Source organism: Thunnus maccoyii, chromosome 18 (assembly GCF_910596095.1).
Source record: "Thunnus maccoyii chromosome 18, fThuMac1.1, whole genome shotgun sequence".
NCBI classification, from domain to species: domain Eukaryota; kingdom Metazoa; phylum Chordata; class Actinopteri; order Scombriformes; family Scombridae; genus Thunnus; species Thunnus maccoyii.
This window is the reverse complement of record NC_056550.1, coordinates 23,918,133-23,935,121: the sequence shown is the minus strand read 5'-3', so window position 1 is coordinate 23,935,121 and position 16,989 is coordinate 23,918,133. Positions and strand designations below refer to the sequence as shown.

Here is a 16,989-nt window from a genome sequence, read left to right as displayed (position 1 = left end):
AAATCCAGGAAGTCTTGCTGAATAATTGTCCTAAAGTGGTGTAGACAACCATGGAGAAAAACTAAGGCACTCTGTCTTTAGGTGAAATAACATAATAAATGTATTCTTTGAGGATAGTCAATCAAACAGACCAACGCGTATCAACTCTGAAAACTAAGGCACTCCATCTTCATCAGAGTTTGAACCTGACCCTGATGAAGACGGAGTGCCTTAGTTTTTCTCCATGGTCGTCTGCACCACTTTAGGACAAATATTCAGCAAGACTTCCTGGATTTTGTTTTTTTGTGTGTGTGTTTTCACCTGCTCTACTGAAGAGCACCTGTCGTATGAGCCATCAGAACCATGCAGCACTTCCTTCTCCTGTTGTGAAATATAAATACTGTATATCTGAGGCTCAGAGAGAGAAACTGGTCACAACACTAAATTCTCTAGGAATTACACCAAGCCCAAAGGCCAGAAACCTCAGTGTCATCTTTGACTCAGAACTGAACTTTAAGGCTCATGTGGGGTTTGTCACTAAAGCTGCTTTTTATCGTCTCAAACATATAACCAAATTACGACCATATGAGCGACTAAAAGAGATTAACGCACACTTTAATATCCGACAGGCTGGACTACTGTAATGCTCTTATCTGGTGTACCCAAAAAAGTTAGAAATCAGTCACAATTAAGTCATAAATCTGCTGCCTGAGTGCTGACTGGGACCAGAAGTATTTAGTACACAGGATTACAAGAGTTGTGCTTTTCTCCTTTGGTGCCAGCACATCTAATGAGTTAAAAGAAATAAATAAAACATATAGACCTGCCTTTCCACTGCACCAGTTCATGGCCCCCACAATGAAAAATCCTGAAAAAACTGGTCCACAGTTGAACCCATTGCTGCTATAACACCATCAGAATTTGTCTTTCTCAGTTATGTTTATGATGTTGTGGCTTGTTTGGCTGGTCAGAGACGACTATAAAGAACGTGATTCAGAAAGAGTTAAGACACCTGAAAATATACACACACTTGTCTTACCATCTTTAAACAATTAGTCTTTTAAAATCATTGTTTAAAATGTACCAAATCTGTCCATTTAGTGGTTTGCATTTCAAAACACTTGCGTGTGTAGTATTTTTTTTTTTTTTACCTTAACACTGTAATCTGTAAAGAAAAGAGGAAGTAACCTGTCTTTGCACCACTTGAATTTTCCTGTGTCAAGTCTGACACAGCATAAACTGAATCTTTAAAGTTGAAATCAAGTCATGGTGCTCTAATTATGAACTATATACTGACACGTCACTCCTATTTTGAGTACACGTTGATACACAGGAGTATTTTTGTTGTCTCAGTTTGCATATTGCATTAATAATCACAGCTATTCTTGTTCATGTTTTACATTTTATAGACAAAAATGGCAACAAACAATGAGGAACAACAGACTTAAATTTGCCAGATCAAATGCCTCAACTGTCTGGAGAGTAAAGCTCTGCAAACACAAACCCAAAACTCCTGATCTATCAGACTCATATTGCTCAAACCCAAATGACATAAGCTTTGAAAACTTTTGGTCATGACTATTAAAGAAATCATCGACTGAGCTCCTGCTCCAGCATTCTGCATCCTGCTCAGTCATAATGATGTTTTTGAGATTCTCCTCAATTAACTGAAGTACAATTTCAATTCCTGAAATAAGATATTACATCCAAAAACATGACACAAGACTGATAATTGTCTTGCACTGAGTTGATGAACAGAAAAACGGGTAAAAGCCGACATCCTTTGGAATGAACAGGTTGAAAATGTCAATTAGTCCTGCGGAGGATGCTGTAGACGTTTGCAGTTGTATCTGTAATAACTGTCCAGTCAACAAAGTCTTCATCTTGTTCAAACTAGCAGGGTTCCCATTTAGTCCAGCTTTTCCATTACAATCCATAACTGAGTCAGAGCGCCTCCAGAATTAAGAAGTATCCTTCGTCCCCAGTTTGATAATGTAACCACGTCTGGTTTCCACTTCAATTCACCTGAAAAATAACAATACTGTGAGACAAGTTGTACGTAAAATTCTCTGATATTCTCAAATGTACAAACATTATCTTTCTGGAAAAACATCTTGTGTTCTTAAATATTCCACAAACTCATTTATCTCAGAAAAGTGTGTAATATTATACTAATATATGGGATGTACTTACTCAAAATGCACCTTAAATATCTATCTAACCACGAAAGCACTCTCTTGGATCTTGGAGTAGGCAAACTGTGGGACAGAGAGGTGGAGAACACAAAGGTCATTTCATATACGTAAACAAAGGTTCATCAAAACTAAAACGTTCAAACCTTTAACGACGTACATTCAGACCCCTGGGAGACTGTACGGGCTCCAGTCCTCTACAGCAAAGCATTGAAAAAGGCCTCTCCTTAGTCTTTGAATGTTCTTTGAAGCACAGACTGAAAACCTTGGCGGGAAGGTAGACGTCCCAGTCGGCTGCATGTTCCTCTATCAGATCACTCACCATCCTGTTGGGAAGCAGCAATTAGAAACGTTACAGCGTTTACATGAAGGCGTGATGAGAGATTTTTAATTAACAATTACTCGACATGTCATGCATAGTGTCATTCGTCAATTTAATAGCATCATAATTAAGGTAGCAGTAAAATATGATGTACAAATGTTACAAATAATACATTTATACACCTGCAACACAGAGTACAGACCTGTCAATCAGCTGCTGTGTGATTAAATCTGCAGTCCCGGTCTGCTGATGATAGACCACGAGAGCGACGGTGACCTTCAGCTGGTCTTTCAATTCTCTGTTGATCTAGCGTGAGAATATAATGACACAGTACATCATGTATGTCAGACACAATATTACAACATCTTTATCAATATTACGGCAGCTCTGTGGGTTCCCTCTGAGTTTCTTTCTTCAGTCTTTCTGAAAACATGTTCCTGCTGTTTTCTGGCAATATTCAAAACTTTGCGGTCTACTGCTGCATAGTAACATTCGAGCACCTAGTTTAGTTTAACTGATATATAATGTTTTGTTAGTATTCAACATGAGTCTTGTGTCATGTTCACATCATATTTGACAGATGACACAGATAGGAAAGACTCTTGTGTTTAAGACTTGGGAATGTTCACGTTTGCTGACAACTTAAGATGATTGTATGATTGCAAAGTTGGTCTTAAGAGGGTTAAAAAATAATGTGCATTGACAAAATAGCATTATATCAATTAAATTTGGGTTTAATAACCTGTAACGACAGACTTTGGCTGATGTAAGGAATCTATTTTTGTTTGGTTTTCAGGAGCTTTTGTATTTAAAACGACTAGTCAGAAATATCAGAGCTTTTAGTTTCCAGTCATAAATACAACTTGGATGTGAAAGCTTTTCGCAAGTCAGAAACTGATAATTACAGTAATTCCAATATCACATGAAGGCAGCATTGGAGCCATTGGTATTCTGTCTAAGGCTCATGGGAGCTGTAGTTCTTACTTAGCTGGTGGATCAACTGAGCGAGGGTGGAATTAAAGAGGACATGACATGTTTTTTGTGATTTTCTGTGATTTCTATCCTGTTATAATGTCAGATGTCTACATTAAACATGCAAGTTCAAAATATAGACCTCAAAATGTGCATGTTATGTCCCCTTTATTCTCTACAATGATATGAGTGCACTCACTTTGTGGACTATGTCATGAGGCAGTCTGGAGAGGATTCTGAACGGGTAACCAAAGTGGGCGATGATGTCCGCGACGTGCTTCGCTACATGAGAAGGGAGGCACATCTGCATAGGCACAGCTTCCACCCACTTGGAGTAGTAGTCTGTCACAGTCAAAATGTATTTGTGTCCGTTCTGTGTTTGCGGCAAAGGTCCCCTGACATCCAGACCGAGCCACTGCCACGGCTCTTTCACCTGCCAATTAAAAATCCAAGTTGCTTTTGTTTGCATTGAATGTAGCTTTGTTGCAACACTTTTAAGTAATCATGTCGTAATGTGCTTACTTCTATCACGTTATCAGGATCTTGACAGTCTGTCTGTGAAAAGGACAGAAGAGCGTTTGATTTTATCACCTAAAAATATAGAAGTTTAAGTATAAAAGACAAAATATTACAGTTTGAAAACATGCTGCCTACTTACATTATCATTATTATCATCACCATCTGGAGCCCACTGAATATCCTGTTGGTCAATGTGAAAAATTACACAGAAAAATTGACAAATTTAATATAAACATGAAATCACTGTATTTGATAGTAAATATCCGATAACACAAGGCTTTTGATTTGCCTAATGACCGTAATACATTTAAAAAATTAACATTTGTACTAATAAGATCCCAAATTTTTCGAAACACTGATTGTATCTAAGTCTGGTATGATGATACACTTGTCTTGTCACAGTATTTTAAGTTCATCTGTTGTATATGAACTCTAAATCTAATCAAATCATCTGTTTTACAGGGATGAACCAAGCAACAAAAAATAGGGAATTTCTATAATATGAAGTTCTGAGTGTTCCAGTACAGACAGACAGTCTGTGTCTGCAGCTGCTTACCAGAGGTACACAGTAATCTCCATGGAAGAAATGTGGAAATGACTCAATCTTCATCAGCCCTTCATCTACTATAATCCTCCACTTATCAGTCTTTTTTGGATCTTTGTCTCTGATGATAAAACAAGAAAATGACAAGAAATTAATGAGGCACCAGCTCAATTATGAACAAATGTAATGCAATACATAAGATACATCAGTTTTTTGAACTGTAAACCATGAAAAGATATAAAAGTAGAGCCCGGAATAAAAAAAATATAGACCTGGAACATGTCCTGGAGATTTAGTAGCAAACACCTGCATTATTATAACTTTTCCACTGTTTTTGTGTTCAGTGGCTTGTTTACACTAAAGAAATATGAGTAGAAGATCACAAAAAATCCCAATGACATAATGGTAGTAAAACAGGAAAATACAGACTGGTGTTTCCCCGTCTAGAAGTAACATACCCTGGAGGCTCTTCCTCTGTCTGGCTGGGCTCTTTGTTCGAGACGCTGCGCTTCGCTCTTGCAGGAGCCGTCGTTGGAGACTGAGCTGGATTCGTCTGTGAGGCTTTAGCACCAGCTGACTGTTCAGAATACAAGGAAACAGTTCTTATTCTGGCTGTAAGCAGTTATGCTGATTCCACGGTTGTTGCAGAGAAGAACAGCTTAAAAAAAAGACAGAACTTTTCTTAATATTCTTGATTTTTAAAAGAGGATCTATTATTTCAGCTCATTTCCAGCTGTTTATTTTTATTCTGGGACTCCACTGGAGTAGCTTTGCATGTGTCACAGCTCAAAAAACTCTTTATTTGAGCCCAAAACACTTGCTAAAATGACCACAAATGACTAGTCACTCACAGAATTTGAACAGCTAAATGTAATAAAACTATAAAGTATATAACAGAAGTATAAATATAGTACTCTCACCTTATATCTCTTACTCTTTGGAGTGATGGAAGCCTAAATCAGGGAGAAAGTGACATTTTAGTGAATAATCAAATACAGATAAAGAGGATTTTTAAATGAAGCCACTGAACTATTAAAAGGGATTTTACTGTCAAACATTTTCTATTTTCAAATGCTCCACTGACACTGAGTAACTACATACAAACCTTCCTTTTCTGCGTCTTGTCGGGGGATGAAAATATGGTGGGAACAGCATCTTCTTTAAGCGTTACGGATTTGCCCGTTCGGTCAATGTACTGTTCCTCAAAATGATTGCTGCACAGCACAGAGAAGCGAGTCGGCGTCCAGTCCTTCCACTTCATGTTGACGAGCCATTTCCTGAGTTTTCGCTGGTTGTACAGCGGAAACCTGAAGTAACAAAAATCTCATTAAAACAAAACCAAGCCAAAGTCCTAGCTCTCATATGTGTTGTTTACTCTTGAATGGAGGAAATGCTGCACTGAACTCCATTAAAATCAGCGTATTTTGTCTGTTTCTGACACTGGAAGGCTCCAGATGTTTCTACATAAGAAGTGAATTTTCCTGCACACAATAGCAACTGAGGGATGGTTCGTGTCAATATGAGTCAAAGTTCTTGGCAGAGTAAAGAAATAATGTTCTACTGTATGTATTAGAGATGTGTGGTATCAATACTGCCAATCATTTCCATTTCTGTGATAATCATTCTTTTCAGAGGACACAGTGAACACAGAGCAGCTCTCCTGCCTTCATTAGCAATTTTGTTTTGTTTAGTCACATGAAAAGAGCTTTTTACACGTCAAACAGATGCAACAGATAACATTTACTACAAAATAATCCAATCCAGAAATCAATATTTGGTATACACCATCCACAACAGTGTGGCCCTGTGTTGGACTTAATGGGAATATCAATTTATTTTTTGCTCTAATAATTGCCAGATTATTGATTTTGAGGTTCAGTGTAATATTCTTGTATGTATACCAGGATTATTACAGCCCCACAGGGTGAGCTTCTCAACTTTGAATGAAAACATTGGTAAAACAAGGTTGACAAGTTAAATATGTAATACAATCAGTGTTAAATATAAGGATCAAAGGATTATTCAACATAGATAAATGAGTTAATCATGAGCTTGTTTGTTTCTTTTTCTTTGTTTTGTTTATGTATTTATTTTTTCCTGTATGTGTGTATGTATGTACTGTGTGTATATGTATATGTGTATATATGTATGCATATCATACTACTGGTTCACTGTTTTATTATTATTTATTTCCATTATACAATGTATAAATATTGTAAGAATGCTAGACATATGAACACTATCATCTGTAAGCAAATGCAAATCTATGTAAAATGCACTCTTGCAATTAAGTATTTAAAAAGAAAAGGCTGCAGTATAATAAACATGCTTTGTAAGATCGACCTGGATAAAAGTCCAGTCCATTTCCTTTATTTCAGGCAGCTAATAAATTAAATACTCTTCAGTAAGAGGGTATAATATATATTTACTGCACTATTAATACCAATGTTTGTTTCATGATAGTATCTCTCTAAGTCTGATGAAAACAACTCGCCAAGATGTGTATTTCCATCAGTAAATAACTAAAACTACATCCCAGCTGAACACAAGTCAACTCCACATATGTACACAGACAGACTAATAGTTTGTTTCTGGAAGACGGTTCATCTCGTATCGTTTTTTAATAATAAAACATAGCGACGAACCGGGAAAACCAAGCCAGCAAACACTAATAACAGGCGAACGTGATTCATAATACTTATGTTAGCTAGTTAGTATGTTAGCCAGTTAGCATTACTATCTTAGTTACTTCACAAATCTGCTTTTGGGTGACAAATTGATTACAAATATTGAATACTCACTTGAAAAACTTTACATCCGATTCGCTGGAGCTTTCACAGTTGTAGGCACATTTATATCGCCCCATTTCGTTCACAATTTCGGCCAAATTTTCACAAGACACAGAATTTGTTTTGTTTCTGTTCTTTGAGCGAAGTCAAGCTAGCAATAACACAACCTCAACATCCGGTGAGACTTACAGCTTCGTAGCATGTTTCAGAGCTTGTAAGGTAACAACAAAGTGAAATTATAGTATATATAGTATGTAGTATATAGAAGTACATGTCATATATTTATTTTAAATAGTTATCAACATTTGTTACTTCTTTTCGCAACCTATACATATATATTTCCGCTATGACCATACACACTATTGCTAGCTTGACGCAACTGTTTCGCCAACGGATGTCTCTTCTTCTTCGTGTGTTTTAATTGTTTGTGGAGATTCAACGGCGCCTCCTCATGGATAAATGATAGAAGGGCAGTCAGTCATATTTTATTTGGATGACACATTTGTACACAGGTAAGACAGCGTATTTTACAATAAAGAGCAAAATCAAATGAAAAAACATGTTAAACAACAGACACTTGATCACTGAACCTCCAGCTTTGATTTTCATTATAACCGTCAATAAAAAAAATCAAAAACACAGGGTTTCTACACATTTTAGCCAATAGATTTCCACAACTCTTCCATGACTTTAAGCCAAATTTTCATTCATTTGAAATTTTCAAACATTCTGTGAAGTCTTATTATATAAATGATAATGTGAGGGTTTTTTTTAATATCATTCCAGACAGCTAGCAATCAGACATGGACAATGTGCTTAATTATCATGAAACCAATATGTAAAATAATTCCCTTTAAATAAAATGATTTTTAAAAATAGGGTTTAATTATTGTGTTGTAATCATCATAATTGTTTTACAATCCCCTATTTCAATCTGATCTAAAGACAGTCTGCATGAGTATCCACACACTAAGCAGTCCTGCTTATGGGGAAATGAGAGTATGTATTGTTCATGTACAGTCTTCCTGTTTCCCCTTTGGAATATAATTGAGTAAAAACAAAACAAACAAGAACATTTGGTCACAAAAAAAACGAAACCAATTTCCAAGACTTTTCCAAAACCTCTTCGGATTTGATTCTTTTCAAGCACCTTTCCAGACCTGGAAACAACTACTTTCAAAGTCCAGGACTTTTCCAGGTTTTTCATGACTGTAGGAACCCTGAAATATTCCCATAGAAAAATAGATTTTATTTCCTTTACTTGCATCATACCCATAGAGATTTGAACACAGAATGAATCATCCGAGGTCCCGTTTGTTTAATAAACATTGAACAATATGATATAAACAATGAGAACAGCTGCAGATGTTTCACAGCTCAGTTGCTTTTTGTTTTCCATTCAACCCTCCACTCATCCCAGTCCAGCAGAGTTCGATTTACGTCCCATCCTGCAGCTTCCACGCCTGTCGATGAAATTAGCAGAATATTGTTTCAACTGGTAACAAACAAATGAAATAAATCTTATGATATGTGGGTTAAACAGTTTGTGTGTGTGTGCTTACCTTTGAGAAACTGACTGAAAATTGTCTCCATCATCTTGTGACTCTCATGCACCATTTCCCAGTGACCTTTTAAGACCAGAATAAAAGTGCTCAGTGTCTAAAACAGTATAACTTCTATGAATGTAAAGGAGGAGAATGAATGGAGGTAAATGCTCACCTTGTTTTTGTGTCGGAGGTTCTCTGGAAGCTGCAGAGCTCAACATACTTTGGAGCCACACAGCTTGACACATTGCTCTGATTTCATCTCGTACTGATGCGTCTGGTCCCAAACAAACACAGACGGAGCCTGAAAGAAAGACACAGCAGCTAAAATACAGTCAAACTCTTACAGGTTTTACAGTATATGTGGCTGTTGTTGTTCTGTGGGAGGATGAAGGCTTCACATGATGACATACCGTTTCTCACTCCTAAGAGATAAGGCATGTTGTTATCCTTCAGAGCCAGATTAAGTTCCTCTGGACTGCAAAATAAGCAGAATTATATCAAACTTTTATCGTGTGTCCATTTTTTTATCGTGTAAGCAAAACATGCAAATGAAATTACCTTTGAACAACCTCCTGCAGCCTCACGCCGAGTTTGATTGGCACCGTTTTCCTGAACTCTGGAAAAAAGTGAGAAGAAAGTTCATAATTATTGAATGCAAAGACATATTAAAACTGTGCAGCAGTGGAAAGTAACTAAGTACATTTACACAAGTACTGTATTTCCATTTTATGCTACTTTATACTTCCACTCCACTATTTTGGAAGGAAATATTGTACTTTTTCCTCAACTACATTTATTTGACAGCTTAAGTTACTTTCTTACTTTTTCAATATTAAAGATGAAACCAGCAGTTCTCAACCTTTTAGTCTTGTGACCTCTTGCAACAAAATCAGTGTGTAGTTTTGGCTCCTTGTCATGTTTCAGAAGTTGTTAACAGCTCCAACAAATAGTGGTTTTTCCCTCTAAACTTCTCACATGGTTTCATTTCAATAAATGTTCAAATGATCCAATATTTCACCACAAATAAAAGATTAGAGGAAAACCCCAGAAACTGAAAACAGATTTGTGTATCAGAACTTTGTTTTTTCTTCTTTCCTCTCCCATTAATCATCTCACGACCCCTAAGATTTATCTGGTGACCCTTTATAGGGACCCCGACCCCTATGTTGGGAACCACTGGACTAAACTAGCTAACTGTATATAAAGTAGTTGAAACTAGCTCCACCTCCAGCAGCTACAACAGTAACATGCTGCTCTAACACTGATGCTTCACTATTAATAATCTAATGATGTCATATATAATAATATATCAGTCAGAGGGACCAAACCACTACTTTTACTGCAATACTTTAACTACATCAAGCTCATAATACTTAATAATAATACTTATGTACTTAAGTAGGACTTTAAACGCCACAACAACTGGATACATGAAACAGTCAACTAAAAAATATCAAAGCTGGAAGTTATTCAACATATTCCTGATCATATTCTTCATATAAGTTATCAATCTATCTATATCTATATGTCATTTTGCTGTTTCAGTCTATTCTGTACAAATGACATGTATTGTATGACCTGCTAAAGGGTTTCTTATCTACATTTACAGTCTAATTATAGAAGGTGTCGTTTGTCGAGACAAATCTGTGATTTGTGATATAAATAAAATCTGACTCGACGTTGAATCACGACTCTTACCCAAGAAAACCGGTTCTTTCAGATTGGCTTCTTGTGGACTCAGGATCCGCTTGTCACTCAGGTACTGCTGCAGCACGATCGCAAGCCGTGCCTCGTTGAGGGTTTCCATGACAACCGAGCGCACTGCCTTGTAGTTGGCAAAGAGGTGAAGGACGGTGAAGAGGAAGAAGAGGCTGAGAGTCAGTCTGAGGGACAGAAACAGAGATGATTTGACAGTCAATGCTTTGAGGAAACTTCCTTGTATAAGATTCTTTAGATAATTTATACTCCTATGATGGATCCTTATTCTACCCTCAGCACTTACACTGGATTATCAGTGACGAGGGGAATCAGCAGCAAACTGACCAGCAGTCCGGCCAGATTCACCAGAGTCTCCTGTAGGAAATAAAAGACATGGAGGCGAGACAAGAATGAAATTCTCCCTCAGCAGCAACTATTCAGAGACACTAATGATAATATTCACACTCCTTGATCCACCATATTTTCATGATTTTTCAGATTTGTATAAAAAAGTTCATCAAAACTCAGAAAACTGCAGCAATCATACAACTATCACAGTTTTACAATCACGCAACAGAATGCTCTGAAGTTGTAAATACCATCATATTATTTTTACTTTAAAGCTGAAACGATTAGAATTGTTTAGTCGACTGAAAGAAAATTAATCGAGTTTAACAATCGATTAATCGTGTCAGTGATTTTACAAGCAACAAACACCAAACGTCGTCTGGTTCCAGCTGTTCAAAGGTGAGAATTTTTTCTGTTTTATATCATTACAAACAAATTATTTTGGACTGTTGGTTCAACAAAACAAGATATTTGAAGATGTTATCTTGGATTCTGGGGAATTAATGGACATTTTATAGACTAAACAATTAATCGATTAATCAAAGCAATAATCAGCAGATTATTTGATAATGAAAACAATCATTAGCTACGGCCTTATTTTACTTCTTTTCTCTGCTATGATTAAATCACATGAAAACGTACCACAACTGTTATCTATCACAACATATTAGAGTTCAGCTTGTGTTGCTTCATGATAAAGTAACAAGTCCAGTGAAATCCCAAAAGTACCTGACTGCCGTCTTTGGCGGAGATGTCGGCCATGTTGTCTCTACGAGCCTGATGAACGGTCAGAGCAGCTCTGGTCGCTCCACCTGCCACTCCGACGATGGACTGGAGAAGAGAGATACACATAAGAGCACCACGTTGTGTTAAAGACCCTGAATTTTGGTTTTAAATGTTGAGTATTTCTCCATAACAGTAAACATTCCTGATTAAATAAGCAATAATTCTAATGTTTTATTTATTAAGACATTTTAACACTTAAAAACTGTTAATCTGCTTCATCGGGGCTATCTGGACTGTAGATTAAGCAACACTTTGGTTCAAATGTTGCTTAATCCTGATGTACACAGAAATAAGTGATATCAGGTTTTTCCAAACTTCAGACTTTACTTCAAAAGTGAGAAGAGGCTCAGACAGAAATATCTCATGTGAAATAGCCTGAACAGATCTAACTTTGGCTGAAATGTTTGTTTTTATGTAGGAAGTCGTCCCTTATAGTTAGAAGCTGATTGAGAAATCAGCTTTTCAGGGCCTTTAAATCAACTTATATCTATAAATAAATACCAAACAGTCGATAAGAGTTGATAAGAGTTTAATCTGTCAACAGAATAATTGCACCTTTACAAATGCTGAGTTTGATCGTTTGTGTCCATTTCCTATCACAGTTTCACAGTTTGTACCCTGTTTCCTGCAGTGTGAGCTCCATCCATATCTCCAATTTGCTGAGCAATGCAAATCGTGAGAATAATGAATGAATGAATGGAGATAAATGGCAGTTCAGTCACACTATCAGGTCACTGTGTCCTCGGGCCTTCTTAAAATAGAGCAATGTTTCCTTGTGACCTCTCGTCACAGGCTGCAAATGTAACTGGGTGGTGACCACTTAAACCAAACAGTCAGTTTAGATTTATTTAGGGGCCTTGAAATGTTAAATTCTCCAGTAATTCAAGAGCAAAAAGCTTTAAAAGATAAACATAATTTTATGTGGCAGAAACTTTTTCAATCTGCTTTCCAGTTCTGTTTTCTCACAACACATCAGAATAATCTTGCTAGATGAGAATAATCCAACACATTTGTTGATAATTGTATCAATAACAAAATAATTAACTTAGCTTGAGTTATTATTTTCTCTTTACCTTAAATATTCCTGCAGTGCAGACAATCAAGGTGAAGAAAGCAGGAAAGAACGGAGCCAATATTTCCATGAACATGGCGATGTCGTTGAGAATATCAGCAAAAAGTCTGGTGGGAAATAAATAAATGAACATCGGACATCAAAAAGTTTTTATGACTGTTACATCTTCAAAGTTTTTGTGCCTGGACACCTGCGTACCTCCACTTTTTGGCCTCAGAGTCCAGTTTACTCCTGGAACAGAGACACAGACACTGATTATAAAGAGTACAGCTGCAATAATTAGTCGAGTAATCAGCAAGTAGATCATCAGAAGGTGAATCAGCAACTATTTTGATAATCAAATAATTGGTTTGGTCATTTTTTTCAAGCAAAAGTATGCTGGTGTTAGCTTCTAAAATGTGATAAATGAATCGTTTTCTTTGTCCTACATGATAGTTAACTGATTATCTTTGTGTTTAGGACTGTTGATCAGACAAATTGAGACAATTGTAGATTTAATCTTTGACTCTGGGAAATTATAACGTTAATTTTTCACTATTTTCTGATATTTTATAGCCAAAATGATTAATCAGAAAAAGGAATCTGCAGATTAATCGATAATGAAGATAATCATTAGTTGCAGCTCTAATAAAAAGTAATTCCCAGCAATGAATTAGAGCAGCACAAACCGAGAGTATCCATACATCAGATTTAAACTTTTATTGGGCTGAAAAAAGGCAGAAATATGAACTCACCCTTTCCGCCAGGCGAAGAGGATTCTTCCCAACATGCCGGTTCCATCTGCAGGGAAAACATTAGTTTGTTATTCTACTTCCAGCTGGGAAAACATTAACCATGCATGATTAGCTTCAAATATATACTGTACAGTACTGTGCAAATGTTTTAGGCACTGAAAATAAAGTGAGGATGCTTTCAAAAATACTGCCATGAATAGTTATTTATCAATTAACTTGATGCAATGATGATTGTTGTGAGCAGCTTTGCCTTTAAAACAGCAGCAGTTCTCCTCGGTTCACCTGCACACAGTGTTTCAGGTACTCGGCAGGTCGGTTGTTCCTGCATCTTGGAGAAGTTGCCTCAGTTCTTCTGTGGATTTCGGTGTCTCAGCTGCTTCTGTGTCTTCATGTAAACCCAGACTGACTCCATGATGTTGAGATCAGGGCTCTGTGGGGGCCAGACCATCTGCTGCAGGACTCCTTGTTCTTCTTGTTGATGAAGATAGTTCTTTATATTCTGGTTGTGTGTTTGGGGTCGTTGTCATGCTGGAGAATACATTTGGGACCGATCATGGATAAGAATCTAAACATCTAAAGTGCCTAAAACGTTTGCACAGTACTGCATTTAACTGCAAACAGACTAAAGGACAAACAAACAGGGCCATCATAGGTCAAGTAAAAAGCTTAACATCATGTAAAGAGAGGAAAAAAAAAAAGAAAATGGGCTTCAGTGCAGTATCAAGGTCAGTAGGTCTTTTATGTCCATGACTGTCCTTTAAGATCATAGAAGCACACAAAGCTAAAATACTTTTAAGGAATTTTATGGTATATTTTAAAGGATCACCTCTTAATAACCAGGTGACTGTGGCTGCAGCGACTGTTGCCTCTTGGTTTCCAACCCCAACGCCTTTAAGAGACGCCTGAGTGGCCAAAGTCCCCGACAGAGAGCTGGAGAAAGCCTGAGAGGAGAACAGAGAGCTTCAGTTTGATGCCGTGATGGAAGAAGTATTCAGATCAGTGTCAGTATTCAGTGGTTTGGTCCCTCTGACTGATATATTATTATATATGACATCATTAGATTATTAATAGTGAAGCATCAGTGTTAGAGCAGCATGTTACTGTTGTAACTGCTGGAGGTGGAGCTAGTTTCAACTACTTTATATACAGTTAGCTAGTTTAGTCCAGTGGTTCCCAAACTAGGGCTCGGGCCCCTCCAAAGGGTCAGCAGATAAATCTGAGGGGTCGTGAGATGATTAATGGGAGAGGAAAGAAGAAAAAAACAAGTTCTGATACACAAATCTGTTTTCAGTTTTTGGACTTTTTCTCTAATCTTTGATTTTTGGTGAAATATTGGCTCATTTGAACATTTATTGAAATGAAAGCATGTGAGAAGTTTAGAGGGAAAAATCACTATTTGGTGGAGCTGTTAACAACTCATAGACATCTGAAATGTGACCCGACTACACACTGCTTTTTGCAAGACATCAAAAGCCAAAAAGGTTGGAAACCACTGGTTTCATCTTTAACAATGTGTTGTATTTTAAAAGCTTGTTATATTATCCATTGTGTCAAATCTTCATCTGAAAAGTAACTAAAGCTGTCAAATAAATGTAGTGGAGTAGAAAGTACAATATTTCCCTCTGAAATGTAGTGGAGTGGAAATATAAAGTAGCATAAAATGGAAATACTCAAGTAAAGTACAAGTACCTCAAAATTGTACTTAAGTACACTACTTGAGTAAATATAGTTACTTTCCACCACTGGTCTTTTCTGTACCTGCACAGTATCCCAGAACTGGTACTGCAGATAGTCCCCGCTGACACTCTCTGGATAGCCTTGAGGCAGAAAGACACTCTGAAATATTAAATATTAAAATGTTTAAAAATCAGGCTGTATGGACTGTCAATAAAAGCTACATGAAAACAGTTATAAGTCCATACTTTAAAGACTCCAACAATGGAGTTTCCTCTCGATTCCCCTTCCCTCCCATCTCTCCTTCTCTCCATCACTCCATCCTTTGCTGAATACTTCCAGGACTCTGCTCGGCCGTATCTCTCTGTGGCCAAAACCACACCTGTACCTCCCTCCATTTCAACCGCTGGGAGCGAGAAACAGACTGAAATAAACTGGATTAAATTCAGTTAAAGTCCATTTAATGAGAAGATGGCATTTTACTGTCAACAGCCGACGTGTCCTACTCTCCTGTCGTGTTTTTCCGGGTTTTTTTCCGCCTTCACGGCTTGGAGCTTCCTCATTGGTCCGCTGGCATTTGAAGGCGGAGCTACGGTTACGTCACAGAGAGAGTCGCTCCTACTCTGAAGCGCCTTACGTGCAATTATAATACCGATCAATTTCCAGTAAAATTACCTGCTTTTCATCAAGGTCTCTTATCTACAAGCATAATTTCTCACCTCATACATATTTCAAATGGAACAATAAGGACATTTTGTATCAACACAAATCTATATTTTTTTAAATCTTGGTTCCAAAACAACATTATTCTGGTTGACTGGTTTAATTGGGATGGCATATTATTTATTTATCAGGAGTTTTTTTTATCACAATATAGCATTCCTGTAAGATTATGCAAAGGTTTTTGGTGCAATCCTTTCTGATTCTTTTTAGCCAACAACCAAATCATCAGTTTCTACCGTCTCTCACTTCAGTGCACTCTAATGTAGAGAAATTTTGTTTTTCTTTACATCTCTGTAATAACAATGAATCCATAAGATCGCTTCTTCAAAAAGACATCATCATTCTAACATATGTGATCTCAATTGTTTTGTGAATAAAATTTTATTGTTTTGTATATGATCATTTTGTGGAAGAAGAAATTGTAAATGTTTTACATGTTAATAAAGAAAAAAATCTCCTCCTATATGGGAAAACCTGTTTTTCATGGCAAACTAAGAATACAAATAAGTCAGTCTGTCAACTTTTTCAACAAGACATCATAAACACACCCTCTGTCTTATCATATTGCTGCACATTTGTTGGAGATATTTGTTGGGAAAGAGTATTTTTTGACTAACAAAGTCAAAGAGATATTGTTTAAAATGCTTCACAGGTTTTATCCAACTAATCATTATTTGCAGAAACTCCAGAAAGACACTGATATAAGTTGAACCTTTTGAGCTCAGAGAAAAATGCATTTATTTTAAACCTGTCTGCACACAAAACAACTGTGGAGTAAACTGTTGCGTTTCATTGCTGATCAAATCTACCCTCACATTAAAAATATTATTTGAAATGTATTTATTGGGACCATGTACAGTGTTAAACATAAATGTTACCATTTGATGTACAGCACCAGAGTTAGCTTATAGCTAATTTTCATCCGCAGTCCCTTACAATTAAAACATATAACAGCACAATAACTAACAGTACAAAGCAAAAAACACACAGGACACATACAAAATACAAAGCTACACACAACAGCACATCACATATACTCAAAATGTCAACTAGAAATTAATAATGTAAGCTTGTCAAATTAAAAGCAAGG

General features: G+C 36.8%; 2 protein-coding genes across 3 annotated transcripts; both read right to left on the bottom strand.

Annotated features, from left to right (window-relative positions):
- Positions 1-1,092: 1,092 nt before the first annotated feature.
- Positions 1,093-7,649, bottom strand: zgc:153292 (uncharacterized protein LOC100003014 homolog). Its single transcript, XM_042393728.1, has 12 exons — positions 7,330-7,649; positions 5,634-5,835; positions 5,449-5,481; positions 4,987-5,105; positions 4,541-4,649; positions 4,124-4,165; positions 3,988-4,020; positions 3,665-3,898; positions 2,696-2,799; positions 2,332-2,497; positions 2,173-2,237; positions 1,093-2,004 (listed from the first exon to the last, which is right to left on the bottom strand). Exons 1-11 carry the CDS (start codon positions 7,392-7,394, stop codon positions 2,193-2,195), a joined length of 1,152 nt encoding a protein of 383 aa, XP_042249662.1. The 5' UTR covers positions 7,395-7,649; the 3' UTR covers positions 1,093-2,004; positions 2,173-2,192.
- A 962-nt stretch (positions 7,650-8,611) lies between these two features.
- rusf1 (RUS family member 1) lies at positions 8,612-16,019 on the bottom strand. 2 transcript variants are annotated; one of them, XM_042393726.1, is made up of 14 exons: positions 15,425-16,019; positions 15,261-15,338; positions 14,329-14,443; positions 13,503-13,548; positions 12,967-12,999; positions 12,770-12,875; positions 11,640-11,741; positions 10,867-10,937; positions 10,563-10,747; positions 9,423-9,480; positions 9,275-9,339; positions 9,037-9,165; positions 8,880-8,945; positions 8,612-8,780 (listed from the first exon to the last, which is right to left on the bottom strand). In XM_042393726.1, the coding sequence occupies exons 1-14, from the start codon at positions 15,572-15,574 to the stop codon at positions 8,695-8,697; spliced, it is 1,290 nt and encodes a 429-aa protein (XP_042249660.1). In that variant the 5' UTR covers positions 15,575-16,019; the 3' UTR covers positions 8,612-8,694. The 2 variants fall into 2 exon arrangements, with proteins under 2 accessions (XP_042249660.1, XP_042249661.1); XM_042393727.1 differs by lacking the exons at positions 14,329-14,443; positions 15,261-15,338; positions 15,425-16,019 and adding an exon at positions 13,785-13,815.
- Positions 16,020-16,989: the final 970 nt, after the last annotated feature.